Source organism: Fragaria vesca, linkage group LG7 (genome assembly GCF_000184155.1).
Source record: "Fragaria vesca subsp. vesca linkage group LG7, FraVesHawaii_1.0, whole genome shotgun sequence".
NCBI lineage: Eukaryota > Viridiplantae > Streptophyta > Magnoliopsida > Rosales > Rosaceae > Fragaria > Fragaria vesca.
Window position 1 is genome coordinate 15,989,470 of NC_020497.1, and position 21,286 is coordinate 16,010,755.

General features: G+C 37.8%; 3 protein-coding genes across 3 annotated transcripts; 2 read left to right on the forward strand and 1 right to left on the reverse strand.

The window, feature by feature from the left end:
- Positions 1-1,045: 1,045 nt before the first annotated feature.
- On the reverse strand, positions 1,046-2,931 carry LOC101292744 (chalcone--flavonone isomerase 1-like). The gene is made up of 4 exons (XM_004307403.1): positions 2,622-2,931; positions 2,374-2,532; positions 1,575-1,798; positions 1,046-1,488 (listed from the first exon to the last, which is right to left on the reverse strand). The coding sequence occupies exons 1-4, from the start codon at positions 2,719-2,721 to the stop codon at positions 1,258-1,260; spliced, it is 714 nt and encodes a 237-aa protein (XP_004307451.1). The 5' UTR covers positions 2,722-2,931; the 3' UTR covers positions 1,046-1,257.
- A 1,879-nt stretch (positions 2,932-4,810) lies between these two features.
- On the forward strand, positions 4,811-12,156 carry LOC101293041. The gene is made up of 18 exons (XM_004307404.1): positions 4,811-5,087; positions 5,170-5,406; positions 5,492-5,587; positions 6,301-6,353; positions 6,453-6,549; positions 6,876-6,949; positions 7,410-7,530; positions 7,725-7,835; positions 8,481-8,557; positions 9,205-9,271; positions 9,628-9,693; positions 10,095-10,202; positions 10,331-10,461; positions 10,629-10,695; positions 10,779-10,846; positions 10,935-11,028; positions 11,367-11,437; positions 11,548-12,156. The coding sequence occupies exons 1-18, from the start codon at positions 4,938-4,940 to the stop codon at positions 11,921-11,923; spliced, it is 2,064 nt and encodes a 687-aa protein (XP_004307452.1). The 5' UTR covers positions 4,811-4,937; the 3' UTR covers positions 11,924-12,156.
- A 2,647-nt stretch (positions 12,157-14,803) lies between these two features.
- LOC101310946 (probable membrane-associated kinase regulator 4-like) lies at positions 14,804-16,074 on the forward strand. The gene has a single exon (XM_004308785.1). The coding sequence runs from the start codon at positions 14,804-14,806 to the stop codon at positions 15,917-15,919; it is 1,116 nt and encodes a 371-aa protein (XP_004308833.1). The 3' UTR covers positions 15,920-16,074.
- The last annotated feature ends 5,212 nt before the right edge of the window (positions 16,075-21,286 follow it).

Here is a 21,286-nt window from a genome sequence, read left to right on the forward strand (position 1 = left end):
TATATATATATATATATATATATATATATATATATAAATGAATTGCTTGAAGAGATGTTTCCTATATGCCAAGGTAACGTACGCTGTGTACTTTCTGATGTTCAAAATAGCCTTAATATTTGTGTACTGGTATACATAATATGAGGAAAAGAAAATTACCTTACTTCATCACCACTCCGGTTTACCCTAGAGACTAGATTGAAACTGTAACTACTCTCCGCGCCGTCTGAGGGTACAATGGAACAACTTCTAATGAAGAAATAAAAGGCACACCTCCATCCTTTACTTGCACAACACACAATCTAATATGACCTGACCCTCGAGTCTTATATATGGCTTCATTGTATGTTGGCTCTCCGGTCAGTGATGTTTTCACTATTGCCCCTTTTTTACCATCGATATGAAGATCAAAGGTCGGAGGGCTTGAGAGACCCTCATAGTTGCCATAGCAGAACCCTACACGGATTAGATAGCGTACAGTTTTCTTATCAACCTTCAAAGTATAACAATTTTGTTTTTCCTTGGGGAATGAACGAAGGGTGTTCATCTCATCAAGCTGTTGCTTTTGTGAGACAAATTTGTTGACCTTGTCTGTACGTGTCCCATGCAAGTAAGGTGCGTGTCCCATGCAAGTAAGGTGTTGGTATCCAAACGTTCAACATCACTTCCGCAGTCGATGTTTAACCATCAGAGTGTGCCTAGAACAAGACCAAATATAAGAAACACCTTTACTCTTAATTTCCCTAATGTTTTTATTTTTGTTTTTGTAGAATCATTTGTTCGGTTCCGAAATTCAGTATATTTCGGTTCAGCAAAGATAATGCGGATGATAGGAAAAGAAGAAAACTGAAAAAACAAAAGTAGAAATGTAAGCAGGTTACTCTGAGAAGAAGCGCAGAACAAATGAAGGGCTAAGAGCAGCACTGGTACACATAATTTCCTGCCTTAGAGACCATCTTGACTTTGAACAGATTAAACTTGAAAGAGATGAAAGATGTTGTTGCTTGACTTAGCTTAAATAGAAGACATATCAACCACCCTCTGATATCACCACCCAGATCACCCTTAATTTTCATCGGTCAATTGGGAATAGATCACAAACTAAAGCAGGCCTTCAATTACAAAATAAGATACATATATAGGAAAACAGGACAAATAGAACATGCTTGAGTGTCTCTCATTTGGACAAGGAAGAAAAGCTATATGGGAAGAGATCTAGAAACGAAGCAGGCCTTGAAGTACAGAATAGGTTCAGTTTCATGCCTTGACTTCTGCTTCCTTTGTGCACTCGTCCACTTTCCCATTTCCGGCCACACAATGATCATTCTCTTTCAACAATTCTGATAGCCTTGTAGCCACACTTTTCCTTGCTTCAGGAGAAACACCTTGCTTCCCAATAATTGACTCGAGAACTGACTCTGAAAGTAGCTTGTTTTCAATCACCGCATTCCCAACTTCGGGTATGCAACCATCTTTGGAGAAGCCAATCTGTATCCAAAGGGAAACAAGTATGTCAAAACACAAAAACTCAGATGTCAAATACAAATGTGAATGTGCATACTATGTTTACTAACCGTCAATGATCCATTTGGTGATTGTGTGAAGAGAATTGAAGCGCCGGGTGGGAAGGTCTGATCTTTGAAGACCTCTATGAACTTTTCAATGGCTTTCGCTTCTGCATCAGTGTATATTCCAAACTTTTTCCAAATGGCAACACAATTCTCTGAAACCTTCTCGGAGTATTGCTGGCCCGTCAGCGGTAGTATCATTGTCACTTGTGTGAATTTCTCAAAAGGACCTGCAAAATGATAGCCAAGTTTATATCCATTGTACTAACATATTTACAGCAATTAACAAATGCAACATCCATTTGAATGTCTATATTATTTGTTCTGTTGTGACTTGTGAGTCTTGTGACTTGTGAGTATGATAGTCTGATCTCACAACTGGATGGAATCTACCACACTAATTAATCTCTATCAGCTAACCAAGCCAACCAATTTTAGTAAGCACATCGAAATATCGAATTAGCCAATTGGTGATGGAGGTTAAGTGTCTGGTTTATGATAGGCCAAAGGTTCCAAACTTTCATAAGATTCAATACCTTAACTCTACTAAAATGAAGCTCATTCCCATTCTCCATTGCTAAGACTAAAAACAGATTCTTAAACCGAACACCGAACACAAGCAAATAGACTAGGAAGAGTTCAAGCCTAAAATTCCAATGATTGGAACTACATTACACAATCTGACAATCATAAGCATCTAAATTGCACTCGGAATCTCAAAGTCCAACTATTTTTAGTTCAGCCGTTTATCAAAACCAACATTTTAGCTGTTCGTCCAAAAAAAAAAAAAAAAAACTCATTTTACCTGTAACGATCTCCCTGAAGAACTCAACCGACTCTGTCAACTCCTCGGCCGTCTTGCCCTTCCACTTAACGGCAAGCGCCGGCACGGCCTTATCCTCCAAGTAGACTCCGATCGCCGTGAACTTCACGAAATTCCCCTGTATCTCCATCCCCCTCACCCCTAAACACATAAGCTAACAACATCAATACTTAACCAAAACTCAATAAAGCAAAAACATTTCCCATTATAACTGTGACTGTTTTACGTACCTGCGCCGCCGAGGAAAAAGGTATTGCCGGAGCCGGGTGGCTTGACGGAGGGAGGAAACGACATCCCTCCAATTTGGATTCCGGTGACTGATTGTGCCATTTGATTTTCTTGGTTTTGATGTAACAATGTAGAGATGATTTTGGTGTAGGAGAACTCTACTGGGGTTGCTTATAAATAGAGAGAGGGTGACGGTTTGGTGGAGGTTGTCGTTTCCATGGTGTGACGGTGACAACGACTGGGGAAGGGTTGGAGAATTGAGAGCATTGATAGGGGTCTGGTAGGAGGTAGATGGCCGCACGTGCTTGGCGCGTGAAAGGAGGGAAGGTCGGAAGCTTCAAAACGTGGAGGGAAGCTTTACCGGTCGATCAAATGGGAGGGAAAAACTGGACCATAAGTCCCAACTACCACCCCTATTAAGATAATATATTTTCCGAAGAAAAATAATGCTAAAAGGAAGACGAAGAAAAATTCGTCTCTCATTTTACCAAGTTGACCCCTTCATTTGGTATTTCGAAGTAATAGATGGTGTCGTTTGGCCGGTTGTATCTTGTAGAACGAGAGATTCCGACATTCATTTGGCCGCTTGTTTTCTGAAGAGGGTGTGGTTAAATGAGAATTAGAATGTCGTGAAATATACAGAGGTAAGCCTTAGCCGCACCAGGGCCGGCTATGTGTTTGTCGAGGCCCTAGACGTAAAGTAAACATACTGATTTTTATGGAAAATTTTATTAATTATTACTGAAAATTCAATACTACATATATTGTACGTACACAATGAAAGGTAATTAATCATTTTTATGGTAACAAGTTAATTAAAATATTAAGAAGTCAAACTGAATTAAAATAAGTCAAGATTTGAGCCACCATCAGGGAGACGCAATTATATGTTGATTCAAAATGTGTGTAAAATGATTATATAGGACTTATATGTAGCTAGTGCCTGAGGTAAGAAATCAATGTCCATGTGATGCATGCATAGACATGTCGAACACTTTGCTTTCATAGTTTGATACTTTGATTGAAAACTGAGTATTAAGCCATGTTGCTTCTGATCTCTGCCTTATGAGATGATGAATACCTAGTACTTCAATTAATATCCATTTTGTGTTTTCCATTCTATATGCAACTTCAGTAGTGCTATCTCTTACTCTAATTGAAGATTGTATAAGCAGGTTGTACACTACTCGGTTGTATAAGCAGGTTGACAAGTTGAAGGTTTTATCGGAATCTCTTGCTAGCTCCACTGTAAACGTTGAAATTCGTATTTCAGATAACAGGCAGAGCAAGGCAACTTTAGGAATCTTTTATTCTCATTTCTCATATTAAGTTCTGTAGTATCAGGTCTGTTAATCATGGATATACTTCTTGGTGGTATTGGTATTGTTATATGTCAATCTAAACAAACTTAATAGAATCTTTTTGACAAGTTGCAATGATCATTTTGATTGGGAGTGCGATAGAAAGATATCTCGGTTACATCAGCAAGCTAGCAGCACACCCACCTAGTCAGTATTTGGACCGATGTCCATGAGAGTATTCCAGTGAAATCAGACCAATCTCTCACTGCAGGCGCACGAATCCGGATGCTCCTCAAACATGTTGACCACAAACTGATGGGAATTGAGACTCAAACTCTAGACATCTCGCCGCAAGCTCCAAACATCTCATCGCAAGCGCATGAGCCCAAATGCCTCTAAAACATGCTGACCACAGACTATTATGAGTTATGACTCAAATTCTAGAGATGAGAGATCCATAATAAAGAGATCAACGTTACCACGTCAGGTGGTAACATTTGAGTTGTAGGTATAGAGAGGGATCGTGACCCATCAAATCACAACATTATTGAACCGAAGAATGTGGCTTCAGTTTTTTTTTTTTGATACGGAAAGTAGAATGTGACTTCAGTAGTTGAGGCCCAAAATATGTAGTCTCAAAACATCACACTCCTCAGATGCATTGGGCTTTGTCTTAAACGAACTGATCACCAGCACCCCACGGGTCAACCCAGTTCGTACAGTCGGAGATCCCACAAGCGCCGCACGTGAGTTTGGAACTACAACAACTCCCAACCAAAACGACGCCGCTTAACTTGAAAGAAACGTGGCAACGGATTAAAAACGCTGACTTGCTTTCACCCTCTATTCTTCTTCTTCTTCTTCTTCTTCTTCCAAACTGACAATGGCTCTCTCAATCCAACACGAGCCCTTCCCCCATTTCCCCTAAAACCCCGAACCTTTCATCTCCATCAAATCAAACCCTAATTTTGACCTAAAATTATTGAATCTTCGGCGTCGCAAAGCAGTCGGAGCAAAATGTCGTGGCTGAGATCGGCGGTGAACAAAGCCGTGGAGGTCGGTAACAACAACAACCTCACCCGCACCGTCAAGAACTACGCCGATTCCGTCGTCCAGCAGGCCGGCCACGCCGTCGCCGAAGGCGCCAAGCGCTTTCAGGACCGTCTGGTAAATCTCTACCATTTCCGAATTGAATTTTCATACGCATTTTGGTTCTGTGCTCAGTGATGAGGCGTTTGGTTATTGACAGGGGAATCGGAGCTTTCGGAGCGTGAAGAAGAGTGTACAGAGATTGGAGGAGGCAGCTGTGACGTGTAGAGGAGCGGAGAGGGCTGAGATACTGAGGAGGTGGGTGGTTCTGCTCAAGGAGGTGGAGAGGCTGAAGCTAAGTCAGGCGGAAGTGAAGGAAAGGGCTGCGGCGGAGCAGAGTAGTGGCGGTGGTGGTGCTTCGGAGGATGTTAGTGATATTCGGAGGAAGATTTCGACGGTTAGTTTTGTTGTTGTTCTTGTTTTGAGATGTGGTTAGGTTCAGGAAACTTATGGAGTGTGATGTTGTTGTTTGTTGTGAATAGGTTTTGTATTATGACTCTGATGTTGGTGGTGAGCTGATGAACTTCCGTGACGTTTTTCTTATGAGCCAGGCTCTGGAGGGCATTACATTATCTATGGTATGTATTTCAATAATGAATGCTTCATGTGTGGTTGAAATCAACCATGGCATTGCTGGGGCTGGTTTTTGTATAGGAAGTTTTTGAACTATTGTGAGATTCTAGTTTTGCATCGAGGTGAGGTTGGGGGGATAAGTTATGATTCCAAAATCAATGCTGGAAATAGGAAAGTTAACATTGATTAGGGTAACTTTTGGACATAAATCCAATTTTTCCACTTTTTTGATTCCTTAGAATTTGTTCCTGGCGGTATCAAGATGCCATTGTGTCAGAATATCTTATCCATCTCTCCGGGAAAATGGATATCTCCAGAAAAGATTTTAAGTTCAATCCTTTTTTTTCTTCTTTTCTCTCTCCATTCGGACAACATATTTGAGAAATGATTCAGCCAAACAAATGATCTTAAGATGCATGACCTAGTGATCTACATGGAGTGAATGCTTGCTTATTAAATAGATGGCAGAACTCAACAGAGCAAGATGGAAAGTAATCTAAGTTTGAGATTGGGATGCTCTTTATTTTACTCCAGTATTGCCTCATATGGGATTGGGGGTTATGAAACACTTGGTGCTCGCTAAATTAAAGAAGGAAGAGGATTACTAAATATATTATTGCTTGATCATACATACATACCTTAAAACACTAAAACCGGCATGATTCTAAATTGCTGATTATGGAAGTTAACCGCAGGTTAACTCTTTTGTATGACTCAGATTATTGAAGCACCAAATGATGAAGAGGTTGCCTTACTCTCGGAGATGTTTAGGTGAAAACCAAGCACTAATGAATTGTGTTGGCTTTAGCATGAATAAACTTTGTTATTTTTCTCTCTCTTTCTAATTGTTGTTTTACATGAAATCTACAGGCTCTGTCTTACTGGAGGGAAAGAAGTTCACAATGCTATTGTGAGCAGCATACAGGACTTGGCAAAAGCTTTTTCGGGCTACAACGATGAAGTATTGGTACGTACATAAAACTATCAATACAAATTACATCATATCAAATTTGGAGATTTCTGGGAAACCTGATTTTATATCTTTTGTGAAGTTCGAACAAAATTTGTCCTCATCCTTTTAATATAGGATTTATTGCGTAATAAAACTGCCCCTTTTCCCTACTAGTGTAGCAAGGGTCATGAAATCATGATGCATATCTCTTTCCTTATACGCTAATATTCTTGAGCTCTATTACTTAAATGAGAGTATTGATTACTCCATTCAATTCATGCAAGAGTTGTTCCTTGTATTTTCTTAAGTGAAGCATGTTAGTTCATCATATTCTTTTACAGGTAAAGCGAGAGGAATTGCTTCAATTTGCTCAAGGTGCAATCACAGGATTGAAGATAAATGCTGATCTCGGGAGGTGTGTAAAAACTGGAGCTTTTCTTTTCCCATCTTCGGATTCTCATTTGTGTTGGTGTTATCAAGCTAATATATTCCTCATCAATCTACTCTATCGTAGGCGCATTGTCTTGATATAGCAATTTCAAGAGTAACTTTTCACGTCTATTTAAATTACGGCCATTTATCTCAAAGAATGAATGTTGCTAAGTCAGTTCATTGAGTTGATAAATGATGTTGAGAAACTTTGAGCTTCCACACGTTAATCTACCATGTTTGACTAGAATAGGCAGTGAATTTAAGTTCTAGATTGAATTTTGATTGTTCTGTTATGTATGCTTTAAGTAAACTTTAGGAAAATCTTCTATCATAAACTTTTTATATTCAGCCTGGTAGGAAAAATATCTCATTCATCTGCCGTGAGGTTGGGGTAATGAAAAGTGTGTCTGACCTCCATAGTTAAATATATGTCCTTTCTACAGAATAGATGATGAGGCCTCTAGACTAAAGAAGAAGCTTGATGAAAGGACACCACTGGTGAAGTCTCCTTCAACCGAAGGTCATGACAAAGCATCAGAAGAAACAAAATTGGAAACAGTAGAGGTAAGGTGTGCTGCCATTTACTGTGCCTCATTGGTGTAATGAACTGTACCATGTCAAGGTGTACATGTACAGATTGAAGTGCTGTGTTGGATCTTCTTAGGGATGAAATTTAATGGAATGATGAGAATTTTACCTTGGATAGTGTTTCCTTAAGGTAAATGATATGGAATCTACTTGACTTGTGTTTCTGGTAGGCATTAAAAAAAGCACTCGCACAAATTCGAGCTTGTTCCAGATTAGAAGGGCTTCTACTCAAGAAGAAACTTTTGAACAGTGGAGATTCTTCAGAAATACATGCTCAAAAAGTACGTCTTGCTTTGTCATTTTTATCTCCACTTAGTACATATCTGAAAGCATAGTCTCAAGCTTTCTTCAAATTTGATCTCTTGTGACTTTTATGTGGTTTACTTTGAGGTTTTACCATTGCCATGTGGTCCTTGTGGTGGCTGTAGTCCTGTAGATATGAACAAAGTGTCCGTTAAACAAAAGTTATTGCTAGATGCTGCAACTCCTCTGTTATGGAGATGCAACTATATGTGTAGTACTAGGAGTACATCTATTGATTCATAATGTGTAAAAGGTTTATCTATTGCCTGAGGCACATATACGTGATGCATGCTTAAGTTTTAACTCTTGGCTTTCATAGTTTGATTGAAAAGTTAATATTAATTTGTTGTTATTATTATTATTATTATTTTTCTTTGTTTTGTTTTTTTTTTTTTTTTTTTTTGTTTTTTTTTNCATCGCGCCTATTAGTTTGTTNACCTANGATCCTTCTTTCTTTAGNGAGATGAGANAGTTCGTTACTAACAACTCTTATTTNTTCGTTCATCTATGCACTAGTGACAGTATCTTCTACNNNCNCTATAATACNCTTTCTTTTTTTTTTTTTTAACGCTTTCAGTGTTATGAAACTGCTATAACCAAAACTATCTCGGTTGTATAAGCAGGTTGACAAATTGAAGGTTTTATCGGAATCTCTTGCTAGCTCCTCTGTAAAAGCTGAAAATCGTATTTCAGATAACAGGTAGAGCAAGGAAGGTTTAGGAATTCTTTTATTCTTATGTTAAGCTCTGTAGTATCAGGTGTATTCATGGATATACTTCTTGGTGGCATTGGCACTCTTACAAGTCATTTTAAACAAACTTATTAGAAATCTTTATGACAATAGTTTATACTCATTTACAATCTTCGGTAGTTTTAGTATTGAAACATAACAGCCTAAGTGACCATAGACTTTCAGTCCCTCAACAGTGGCTCTAAATATAGCGCTTGAGGCACAAAGGCCTCACCTTTTTACTTCAATGTATTCTCCATTGTTGGATTTAGATCCAATGGTGTGACCACAAATTCTTAGTCACCAGGTGCAGAAACATTGCCGCAACTAAATTCGACACTTCTAAGAATTATAGCTCTTTTAAGTAGGGTTTCTCTATAACCTTTACCTGGATTGCCTATAAATCCTCCAAACATAATGAACATAATAATTGATTTTGGGAATATAGGGGATCTCCACATTCTTAACTTTAATGAAGTTGTTGGGAAATCCTTGTTGCACTTTGGACTGTTATTGTTGATGAAGTATTTTCATTTAGTCTTTACTTATTTGGAGTGTTTTCAGAATGTCTGGGTAAGACAGACAAAATTAATTTGTTTGTAACTGGTATATGACAGAGTTCAAAAGGAGGAAGCTCTAAAAGTTCGTGTGTCCAAAGCAAGTGAAGTGCGTGAAAGAGAGAAGGTAATGTGCTTCAACATTACTGAAATGTAAAAATGGGATGACATGTAGTTTGTACTTGAATGCCACCTATTTCAAAGAAATTCATAGGTGATATCATTCTCTCTGCACCATGAAGACATGTCAAAACACTTGAATTATTGTGGTGTTTCATATGTTTCTTTTCTAAGGTCACAGGAGCAGTCATTGTAATCCCTCTTTTCAGCTTTAGGTCTTTGACATTTAACAACCAGCTTAATTTTGTCCATTGAACATGTGCATAACTTAATATAATATTATGCCATAAGTTTAGCAGCTTATTTCTTCGTTCCATAATGTTGGAAGGAAATTTTAGATTTTGTCTTGACGCCCATTTTCAGGAAATAGAAGCTGAGGTTGCAGAGCTTGAAAGGCAAAGGGATGATCTTGAGGCTCAATTAAAAAAGGTGTTCTCTGGTTTTTTCTCTGTGATGATTTCCTAAACATCATACAATCAGACTACGATTTCTCATCAAATCTGTGGACGCACACGTTTTTTTTTGGTTGAAATTGCATTTTGTATTTTCTAACCTAAATCTTTCCATCCTAAGAAATTTCAGGAAAATTTGAAATGAATGTTTCATATTTTGAAAATCATTGCCGAGCTTATAATTTTTGATAATTTTTTTTGTATCTTGGATTCGCTTTTTATTTAAATTCAATGTTTGTATTATTCTCTGAAAAATTATATTTTGGTGATTATATTTTCCGTCTCCAAATCCATATCTATCAAATTAGCTTATCTTCCATGATTGTGAATTTCTGAAAGAAAGAGACCAATTTGATTATGATTATTCTTTTGGTACAGGTTAATATCTCCTTGGCTGCAGCTAATTCTCGCCTCCGCAATACCAGGGAAGAGAGGGACCAATTTGAGGAAGCTAATACCAAGATTGTTGCCCACTTGGAAACAAAGGTTTTGAATTATATGCTGGATCTTAATCACCTCTTATATACCCCTACCCCACCCCCCCACCACCCCTGCACTCGCTCATTCATTTTTTTTTTTATCCTTATTTTTATTTTGGTTGAAATCTTTGACAGGAAGATGAACTTTCAAAATCCATTGCCTCATGTAAGGTTGAGGCAGATGTTCTACATACATGGATTAACTTTTTGGAAGATACTTGGGTACTGCAGTGCTCCTATGCAGAGATGAAGGAGAAGCAGGTCAAGTATGTTGTTCAACTCTGTTCAATTGCTAAATGCTCATTGTTTTATCACATTGTTCCTTAAAACTGAAAGTTATAGTTGTAAATTTGTTTTTGTTTTTTGTTTTTTGTTTTTTTTTTTTGTGCGTTGTATATGTAGTTTTTAAGTTATTACTTTTTTGCATTTCAAGTGATGAATTGGAGAAACATGGGGACTATTTTGTGAACTTCGCCATTAATCTTCTCTCTGCCTACAAGGTATTGACGCTCTCCCCATCCTTGTCTCTCTTTCTCTTTATCTCTCCTGTTCTTTTGAGTAAAGATCTCATGTTTTAATGCAGAATGAGTTGGGGCCTTCTATCAGTCGTATAGGAAAATTTGTGGAGAACCTTAAGAATTTGAGCAAGAAGTAATGTTTTATCATTTTTCCTTACACTGATAATTGTGCCTTCGTTCTATTTGCTCCGTTCTTAATGTACGTTGACCTGACAAAACAGGTCAGGGGTGGTACCTAATGCAGAGAATGAGGACTCTAAAGTATTAAATCCATTAAGAAGTCTTGAGGAGGAATATTTGGACCATGAAACCAAGGTACTAACTGATCTTCATAAGGACTTTGGGTTCCTTTTTATCAATTCAATAGGGGGACTTTTTAAATCTAAAGCGTGCAGATTGAGAAAGATAAAAGAGAATTAAATTACGAGTTTGCTATTTTACTATTATGAATTAGGAGTGTAGGATGGTTCCATATGAAGATTAATTTTTCATGTCAATTTTTGCTATGGTCCAAACTTTTCGTTTGCATGTAGTCTGTAAAAACTACTCACTCAGTAATGCTTCAGACTTTGGTATTGCAAGGCACCCAATTATAAATTGGAACTTTTGTTGGTATTGACATACATACATTGAGTTTTCTTCTTTTGTTTCAGATCATTACCACCTTCAGTGTAGTTGATAATATGAAAGCGCACTTTTATTCAGAACAGGCTAAAACTTCCAGGTATGAATTCCTTTTGGTGTATTCAGTTCTATTATTCCTTTTTTTTTTTTTTTTGTCACTTTGATGCGATTCACAAAATCCCTGAATATGAGTTGGCTTCCGTATGCTAGGAAAGAAGACCCAAGGGTTAAGGAGCTGTTTGATGATATAGAAAAATTAAGAGCCCAATTCGAAGCTGTTGAAAGACCAATTCTACAAATAGAAACTCCAATTCCCCAAGCTGAAACTCCTGATGACAAGCTGCAGACTGCTCCATCTGATCCCTCAGCAGAGGGCTCAGTTGCGCAGAAAGCTGAGACAGTAAAGCATTCAGAGTCGGGTGCAGTCAAGGAAGAGCAAGTGCTCGACCCTGAAGATGACCTTGCAAAGCTTGAATCAGAGTTTGGCAAGGTTGGTCAAGACTACTCAACAGAGGAGGTTGGTGACTGGGAATTTGACGAGCTTGAGAGGGAACTAAGATTTGGTGATCCATCAACTACCAAATAAAACCTATAATTATGCCGGATAGGTGGCTGTCTATTTAAGTTCTGTGTAAAGTATGATCTAATCTGTACCTGACCTCAAAGGCGTTGCATACTTTTTTCTTTGTAACTTCTTTGTATCAACCATTACTGATTTGTTTTGAATTCTCAAACCCGTATGTTGTAATGTCGAATATTCAAAAAACGAGTGGAATGTAATGTGTTGGTGTTGGTTGATGATACATTTAGCTTCTCTGCAATCTCTGTCACAAATTACAACTCAGAATGTGGTGTGAATTGCTTTCTTATCTCTGAAGTGGGGATCGCTATCTGAAGTTTAGGCGGGCTCCTATGCTTCCACACCAAGAAATGGAGGAGCCCAGAGTGTGGGTGGCTTCAGATTTTTTGTTTATATAGCTTTGAAAAGGTTTCCAGATATAGAATTGAATTTTTGTTTTCATCTTTCAAGAGCATCATCATTATTCCAGGTCCTCCTGTGATTCCAGCGACAGGGTACAGAAGCTAGTGGACTGGGAATTTCTTCCACCTAGAATCCCTCTAAAGTTGGTTTCTAAAATGACTTCTAAAAGATGATGCTCAGTACTGTTTAGCTTTCTTACAATCTTCAACCCTAGGTGCTGGTGGGATAGCCGGCAAGGGTGTCCGGACACTCGAATCGGAGAGGCTCTAATTTGTCAAACCTGGAACCAATTAGATAGATCCTCAATTTATGGTTGTGGGTCGTTTATGTAGAATTTGTTGATCTACTTGTTGTATAATCTGTCCCTGCATATTGATATGCAGTGATCCACATTTGGTGATGCAAGAGTTGAAGAATGAGTTGAGGCAGCAGAGGAGGGTCCAAGGTAAAGAAGAATCACTTTCTTGATGCCTGCTATAGGAGAACAGCAGTGCATCCTACCAAAGCATTTGTCTGAAAAAAGACCCAACAATAAATTTGAAAATTATACAGCGCACCCGGGTGTATCCACCGCGCGAAAAAAAATAAAAAAAATTAGAACGGTGGAGATGACGGGTGCGCGGAATAGGCTCTCAAATTTCATGATTTTTGTTCCCAACAATTTACGGGTTCAATACTAATTATACTATACGTCTCTAACCAATTTCATATAGGCAATGCTATTACGCTATGAATTTGTCACTATGAACGTCAAAACTTTATATTTTGTAAATTTAAACCACTTGTAAACGAAGCGTTGCAAAATGACAAACTAGGAGTGTGAATAACATCGCTTTTTTAATTCGTTGAATATGATGACATTGAGCTCACTCATGGTTTTAAACCAGAAAAACACTATACTGTATGCTCCTACACTCAGATTCTTCTCTTTTTTATGTATCAAAAATGAATGAAAATGAAAATGAAGATGCATGTGACATTACCAACGCATCTTTGACATCAATGTATATTGATACACTGTTTCCTACATCACTAGTGTCTAAGAGAAGAACTAGACATAACCAACCATTTGGAGTTTGAAAAATTAAGGAGGGAATCCCCATGGCTTTGTTTAGTGTAGGAATTGAAAAACAGAAACAGATAGAAAAAGATTGGAACGTAAAGGTCAAGAAGTAGGTTAAAAGAAGAAGACAAATCAAATTCTCGAGCTTCGTATGACATTGCCTCCGGAATTTCCATTTCCCACCACCAAATGTCGGATTCTGTTTGGCTTTTGATGAGCTCCACACCTCTCACTCTCTTCCTCTTTAAAAATCTAACATACTTAATCTCTCATTTTAAGTGTTTGTAATAATTAACATAAAGAAAACCAAGTTCATATGCATGATCGAAAATCTAAAAAGCACCAAAGATCTGTGTGCACGTACTGATAAAACTTGTTAGAAAGTTGGGTTAGTTTTGTTTTATTGATCATGATCATTGAAACTGAAAGTAAAAAACAAACCCAGGAATCCAGTAAAAGTAGCAGTCTAGCAGATGATCAGGTGAAGTAGCATAAAGTGATTGTTTAGTTCTAATTAACTTCTAAGCATTACTCTATTGATTAGCATGCTTTTTCAGGTTTTGCTTTCTTATTAGTTAGAGAGTGACAGATAAAGTGTGTCTTTAGCTCTAAGTACTTCACTACTAATCTATTGATTGAAAGAGCTTTTCAGGATGTGAGTTTTATATTGGAAGAGTGCAGAAAAGCCAGGTTTTAAGATGTGAGTTGGTTCCCAGTTTGAATTTGGCCAAAAGGGTATATGAGTTTGAGGAGTACCTACACAAACATATTCATAATTTCTTGTACCTAACTGATGAGTATTTAACCCACTAGCGTATAGAAAAGTATATTAGTTAGGCTACCGTGTGCTAATTGTTATGCAGTCTCAGATATTAAGATCTTTAATCAAGTAGATCCAAACAATTCTAAGTGAACAAAGCAAGATTGATGATTAAGAGCTTGAAGGAACAAAAGGAACTCATTCTTACATTATGGTGCTTATTAATTCTGGCTTTATATGCTCTTTAGCTTTCACTTGTTTGGTCAATAGCTTTATATATATGATAAGTCCTAGTGATGCTGACTGCAAATGCTTGTGATCAAGGTTGCTTAACCATTGAAATATTTCTCCTCCCAGTCAATTCTTTGTCTTCCACATATAGCTAAAGAAATGAGCCACAAGAAAACCTTTCTTCAAGGAAAAAGAATTTAACAAATTGGCCAACAGACTAAGGTCCACACTCCACATAATGTTTGGAATTGTATATTTGTTTGCAGTTGTATATTTGGAAATTGGAATAAACTGTTATTATTTTGGACCCTTTTTAAAGGTTGTATAACCCCTTCAAAAACCTCACAAAGCTCTCAGCTTCATTTGAACTACTTCTCTTCCAAGTTTCAAACAGCAGATCCTTTGTCTTAGCACCAAAGAGAAAGTAGTGATGGCTATTGACCACTTAACCTATGATCCTTCAGAAGATGACTACATAGACATGGAAGTCGGTTCATACTCCGCCCTCTTCTCCCACTCCATGAGCTCTCCTCCACACCCAAGAGAGTTTGAGTTTCAAATGTCATCAAGCTCACTAGAACTAGAGCCTTCAACCACTTCACCAGCTGATGAGCTTTTCTACAAAGGAAAGCTCCTTCCTCTTCACCTCCCACCGCGTTTACAAATGGTCGAAAAACTACTCCAAAACTCCACTTCTTGCTTTGATCATAAGCCAAAAGATAGATTTGAAGAGTTCTATAGCACCCCATTAGGCACTGCTGTCACTACTCCAACATCAATGAGTACCCCTTTTGAATCCTGCAACATCTCACCTGCAGACTCTTGTCAAGTTAGCAGAGAGCTGAGCCGGGATGAGTATATATTCGAGTATGCAACTGAAGGGAGTGGATTTGGATATGTAAATGAAAACTCCAAAAAATCTTGGACCAAAAAGTTGAAGCAGTATTCCTCACTTGGGTCTAAGTTCAAGGCTTCAAGGGCTTATCTCAAGTCCTTGTTTGGCAAAACTGGTTGCTCTAACGAGTCCAGTGCTGTAGCAGCTTCTAAGAATGCAGATGAAGGAATGGTTATGAAATCCGAGGACTTGAGTAAGTACGCAAAGATGGGAAAGAAAAATCCATTTGGACAGATTCAGAAGGATAAATATAGAATGTCTGCTTCTGGCATGAGGAGCTTCAACAAAGAAAAGATCACTGAGAATGGTGCTGGTCTACACAGAAGGTCATTTTCCTTAGCTATCAAGCGGCATTCAACAAAGAACTCTACTTCGCCATCCTCCTCATCCTCTTCCTCATCATCGTCAGCTTCTTCTTCATCTTCATGTTCAAATCATTCAAAAGGAACTCAGGAGCCAAAGTTTCTGAAGAGATGCAACAGTGCGAATTCAGAAATGGAGAGTTCAATTCAGGGGGCCATTGCACATTGCAAGCAATCTCAGCAAACACTTCGTTCGAGAAAGACTGCGAGTGAAGTTGGGTTTTACTCATTGCCAACATCACTGTCACCTTGTGAGGACAAAGAAGGGCCAGACCTTTGCAGGGGATGAGAGAAGGAGAGAGCTTGAGTTAATGCTGTGCTCTTCTTTTCCTTGTTTCTCAAATTTGATAAATGGAGATGCTTTGGTTCAGTGCATGGATGTACTAAAACTACCAAGCAGGAATATCTTGTTATAGTTTGTTCAAATCCTCAATAAAATTTCTGTCCTAGACTAGAATAGAACCTTCAAATCAGAAAGCATTCAATAATTTCGAATTTTTGATTGATTGATGTGTTTTGAATCATCTGCTATCTAGTTATATTGTGGTTTTTGATATTCTTTCTCTTTTTGGCAAGTAACAAGTTCTTTTTTTTAAATACATGTTTCTTTTTTCCAAGATAAATTTTTCCAACTCAGCATTAATCCTAATCATAATTATTAATTCCTAACATTGCTGGTTTTCTGTAGAGTTCAACTAACTAACAAAATTTTGATTCAGGATAGCTGTAAGTAAAGGATCAAAGCAAAGCAATCGAACTATATTGAACAGAATTATTTCATCTACTTTAGAAATCATATCAGCTCTTCATCAGATTCAAATTTTCATCAGTTCTGCAGAACTCAAAATCTTTAGCAAGAGTGGAAACCAAGTCTACATTTGCTTTGTGGCCCTTGATTAAAACTTTTTAAAGGGAAGATTGCAGTGTCTGATTACTGGACGAAGAGAATAGTTACTATACAAATCGATGTATCACTGATGAGATCAGCTCCATATATCATATGTACTAATATATAGCTAACTTAGTGCAAGAAGCTATCAACTCAAACAGCCGGCATCATTTCCATGATGAATATTTAACTTCAAAGTAAACCTTAGATTAGGCAAAGATCACTATCATTATGTCCCAACCAATCATCGAATCACGAGTTCTGAAAAACCACCTGTCTGCCTCTTAAGACTAGCTAAAAGACATGTATAACTCTTAAATTGTTTGATAGTGTGATACCATGTTGAGATATCAATCCTACATCGGGAATATGAAACATTGCATGTGGGTTTATAAGGGTTTGAGTCACTCCACCCATTACCAATTGGTTTTGGATGTGAACCCCAAACTACTTTATCATGTTATCAGAGCGGGTTTCCCACGTCCACATGTGAATGTGTAACGGCCGCCACACGAACTCCACGCCACCCCATATGTTGTTCATGTGTTAGGCTTGAAAATTCGCTACACGTGCGGGGGTGTGTTAAGATATCAATCCTACATCGGGAATATAAAACCTTGTATGTGGGTTTATAAAGGTTTAGATCATTCCACCTATTACCAATTAGTTTTGAATGTGAACTCCAAACTATCTTATCACCATACACTTCTGCTTTTTTGAAAAAATTATATATCAGTAAGAGTACATGTATTGCATTTGTTATCCAAGAATTATATTTTGTGTTCCTAACATATTCAACTTGAGATGAAATATGATCAAGTGCAGGACAAACAGCCTTTAGTTGGCTTTTGGTTCCTTTTCCTTTTCTTTTCACAGATAATCCTAGTGGGAATTATGAACCTCAAATTGAGTGAGCATGTCAGCCAGAAATTTGACAGGACTATATCTAAAGAAAGCATTTAAAAGCTTAATGTTGTTGCCTTGTTGGGCACCATGGGGTTACAGGGAAATGGTAGGGTTGCTAATTGCTTCAGCTTAGTGTTCTCTTAGTTAATGTAATATTAATGCTAGATAAATCACATTTTTCAGCAAGTGTAAAAAAACAGCTCATTTGCCATGGATTGATTTCCATTCTTGATAAAAACTTAAGACAAGCTATACATGAAACTACTCATAAGAAGTGTAAGGGCCGTGCATACCCTCAACATGATACTGTGAGTAAATGAAAGAACTATGAAACCCCTTTTATTAAAAGAAAAGGATCGATGAGAATGAAGTCATGAACTGCAATTGCCTTACCAGTTTAATGTTGGAGTCTAGCGTTTTTAAGGCCTTGGTTTAGCATGAATCACACGAAGCAATATGAACATATAGGATTGAGAGAATAAAATATTTGAGGAAATTAAAAAAAAAAGTGGCGAATATACTCTTTTCAAATATTAATTCAATAATATTATGAAATATGTATGCATGTCCATCCAGTATTCTGGGAGATGGGTTAGCAGAGACGTACCACATTGAGTATGGATATAGCACACTACCACCAGTGGTGAGTAGTTCTCAGTGATGAGGCATCGACCGGATGCTAGGGTTTCACAATCTGTATGTTAGTTTGATGCACAGCGCTTTGAGTTTAATAAGTTGTTAAGGTAATATTACAGATGGTCTAGCAAGAGAATATTTCTGTGATTAACTCCCTTGTACGTGTTTGTGAATGTACAGGAATGGATCAAGTTCTCTCTCTGATTACAAGCTGCACACAACAAGGTCATGGAACTTCATTGGGTTACCATTAAAAGCTAGAAGAAATTTAAGAAGTGAAGGGACATTGTTGTTGGACTCTTTGATACAGGTAACTGAAAAACTGACATCTATCTCCTGTTTGGTTAATTACCATATATTTTACTTAAATTTTTACTTTTAGATATTAATACAACTTATGTATCTTGTGTCAGGAGAGTCCCAAAGCTTTAAGGATCATGGCTTTGGTCCTCCACCAGCAGAATGTAAAGGAACTTGTGGCCAGTTTGCTAATTTCTGTGGATGCAACAAGTAAACTTTCAAAAACGCTTCTGTCATTTGAAAAAAAAAAAAAGAATTTATCTTGATGATGGTAAAGGTGAAAACCCTCATTCCAAGTTACACCAAAACATATTTCCTCCATAATTTTCTTTTACAGCAAAAAAAATAGAAAATGAGAAAATCTGTTATCAATTATCAGCAATTTGGTCTCTCTCTTGAGTATTAATTTCAACAAATAAAAGTACCTTGTCCACAATGATATTAACCTGCAACCGAAGCCTATTCCTGGTCAATGTCATCATCTCCTTCATCCTCGTCTGGTTCTGACTTCATGTCAATCTGACGGACCTGATGACTAGAGACGTGCATTTGTGAGATCTTGCCCGGTTGTTCCATTGTAAGATTCATCTCTTTCACCATCCAAGGTGGTCCAACTTTCAAGCCTGCTGCATTATCAGCTTCAGATTTGATAGCCTCATCCTCGTCCCGTTCTGACTTCATGCCAATCTGACGAACCTGATGACTAGAGATGTGCATTTGTGAGAGCTTGCAAGGTGGTACAACTTTCATTGTAAGATTCATCTCTTCCTTGACCATCCAAGGTGGTACAACTTTCAAGTCTGCGATATCAGCTTCAGATTTGACACCCTTGTCCTCAACCTTAGAAGAATCAGCTTCAACCTGCCAAAATCCAGTACATTTGTGACAACAGTCGAAGTTTTTCTGTGCATTTAATCCTAATTCCTAAGGAGCTGCATAAATAACACTCACAACACACTCCAGACACATCAAGTCAAAACTGCAGAGCATATATAGTATAGAATGCATCAAGTAATACAACTACGTACAAAGGCAAAGCATGAAACCAAGGCTGTAAAACCCGCCCTAGGTGCCAACCAGATAGTACTTGAATACTTCCGGCCAATCTCACCTGAAGGGTAATACATTAACTGGAAAGTCTGGAGGGAGGGCGAACAGAATTACCTTTGGTCCTTTGTATCTCCAATAAAACGCATGAGCGTCATCCCACATTCCCATGAGAAGAACAAAACCAGAGGAACAATAATGCATCTATTATTCCCCATCAAAAAAATAATAATGCATCTATTATTAAAGTATTGCACCAATGCAAATTCCAATACTTGTCTATGGAGAAACAGAATGTACTAATAAGTAATAACAATATTTGAAATTAGAGTGTTTCAACCATGCTAATACAAACTCCTAAAGAACTCAACCTTTAACCGAATATATCCCATAAGAAAACATACATACCGATACGTGCAACTCCCATTTTCCGTCTATCCATTCACAGTGGCGCCTCAACTGTGAATGATTGCACTCTTTCTGTTCATTTGTAAGTTTAAGAGTCACCATGTAATTGTCAGCACGAACATCAGTGATGGTTCCAACCCACCAACTATTATCAACAAATGCATCCACCATGTCCAGCCACTTAAACTCTATTTCCTCATGCTGTGGGGGGCAAGGTCGTATCTGATTGTCAGCTACATATACTCCACTCCACCCATCATTTTGCTTCCTCCAATATTGAACCAAACAATTGTTAATGGTTGATGCACCATGCCAAGTATAAAAATGATTTATTTTTCCTCTGAGATTGAAAGCAAATTGTGCTGGAGTCCAAGAAGAATATCGATGTCCTTGTCCTCCGTCAAGTCTCACTTCAACCATATCCATTGGACGGTAAGTCATCCGCTGAACAATCATTAGAAAAATGTTAGTTTGCGTTTTCATATCATAACCATAAACAAATAGCAAAGCAAATAAAAAATTCTTATCAGCTCTATGAGTACAATCGAACTCGATTTGGTGTGTGTGTATATATATATATATCATGAAAATGGACCATATATACAAAATTTTGGGTTACATTCTTAACAAAAATTTCAACATCTCAGATGCAGAAGAAGAGAGTATGGTAATTTCCTTCCAACCTCCGGCTACCATAGTAATGGTTACGTCAGAAAATTGCAAAATTTGCACTATGATCGATCAGTTGACTTGTAGAAAGAAAGTCGACAGAGAATTTCAATCAATACCTCATGCGGGAGATCATCAATACTAGTCGACCGGGAATATCTTCTTTTTGAAGCACGAGTAGCATCACAACCTCTCATGGATTGTTGCTTTGTTTTTGTTTTTCGTTTTCGGTTTGCAGGTTGTGTTGGTTTTTTGAGATCCATTGTGGGCGGGAAGGTAGAGGCGCTCGAGCTTTAGGAAGAAAGGAACAAAGCGGCCGGAGGTATATATAGCACGTATTTCAGGGTTTAGGGTTTGGCGGTGGAATGGGCCTTACGACCAGTGGTGGAGCCAGGATTAAAATGTCACATGAGCTAATATATAGTAACACATGAAAAAAAATCCAGTACCGTTTGACGGAGCGAGAAATTTTGGTTAATTAAAAGAGAACACACATACATAGAGAGACGTATATATGTTAATTTTGCTTGCGGAAGATTTAAAACAAGATGACTCGGGAGATGTTACAGTTGTTTCAGGAATTTTTGAACAATTAAGATAGGCTTCGTGAAGCGTATTTAAAATAAAAGTAACGAATTTCGGGAGATGTTACATCTGGTTTGGCGGTCCAGCTCATGACAAGTGTTTACAAATTAAAAGTAACGAATTAAGATCCTTAGAAGGTTAGAAAACAAGTAAAAAGTCATATAGATAATGCTAGAAAATCGTTTAAATCCATTAAATAACGCTTCACGAAGCCTA

What these genes read in the sequence shown, in the direction of transcription:
- LOC101292744 (XM_004307403.1), bottom strand. Translation starts at nt 2,721, where the DNA reads ATGGCACAATCAGTCACCGGAATCCAAATTGGAGGGATGTCGTTTCCT. An exon ending in CTTTTTCCTCGGCGGCGCAG is followed by an intron (nt 2,533 to 2,621) that starts GTACGTAAAACA and finishes TTATGTGTTTAG; the next exon opens with GGGTGAGGGGGATGGAGATA. An exon ending in CACCAAATGGATCATTGACG is followed by an intron (nt 1,489 to 1,574) that starts GTTAGTAAACAT and finishes CTTTGGATACAG; the next exon opens with ATTGGCTTCTCCAAAGATGG.
- LOC101293041 (XM_004307404.1), top strand. Translation starts at nt 4,938, where the DNA reads ATGTCGTGGCTGAGATCGGCGGTGAACAAAGCCGTGGAGGTCGGTAAC. An exon ending in TTCGGAGGAAGATTTCGACG is followed by an intron (nt 5,407 to 5,491) that starts GTTAGTTTTGTT and finishes TGTTGTGAATAG; the next exon opens with GTTTTGTATTATGACTCTGA. An exon ending in AAGTGCGTGAAAGAGAGAAG is followed by an intron (nt 9,272 to 9,627) that starts GTAATGTGCTTC and finishes GCCCATTTTCAG; the next exon opens with GAAATAGAAGCTGAGGTTGC.
- LOC101310946 (XM_004308785.1), top strand. Translation starts at nt 14,804, where the DNA reads ATGGCTATTGACCACTTAACCTATGATCCTTCAGAAGATGACTACATA.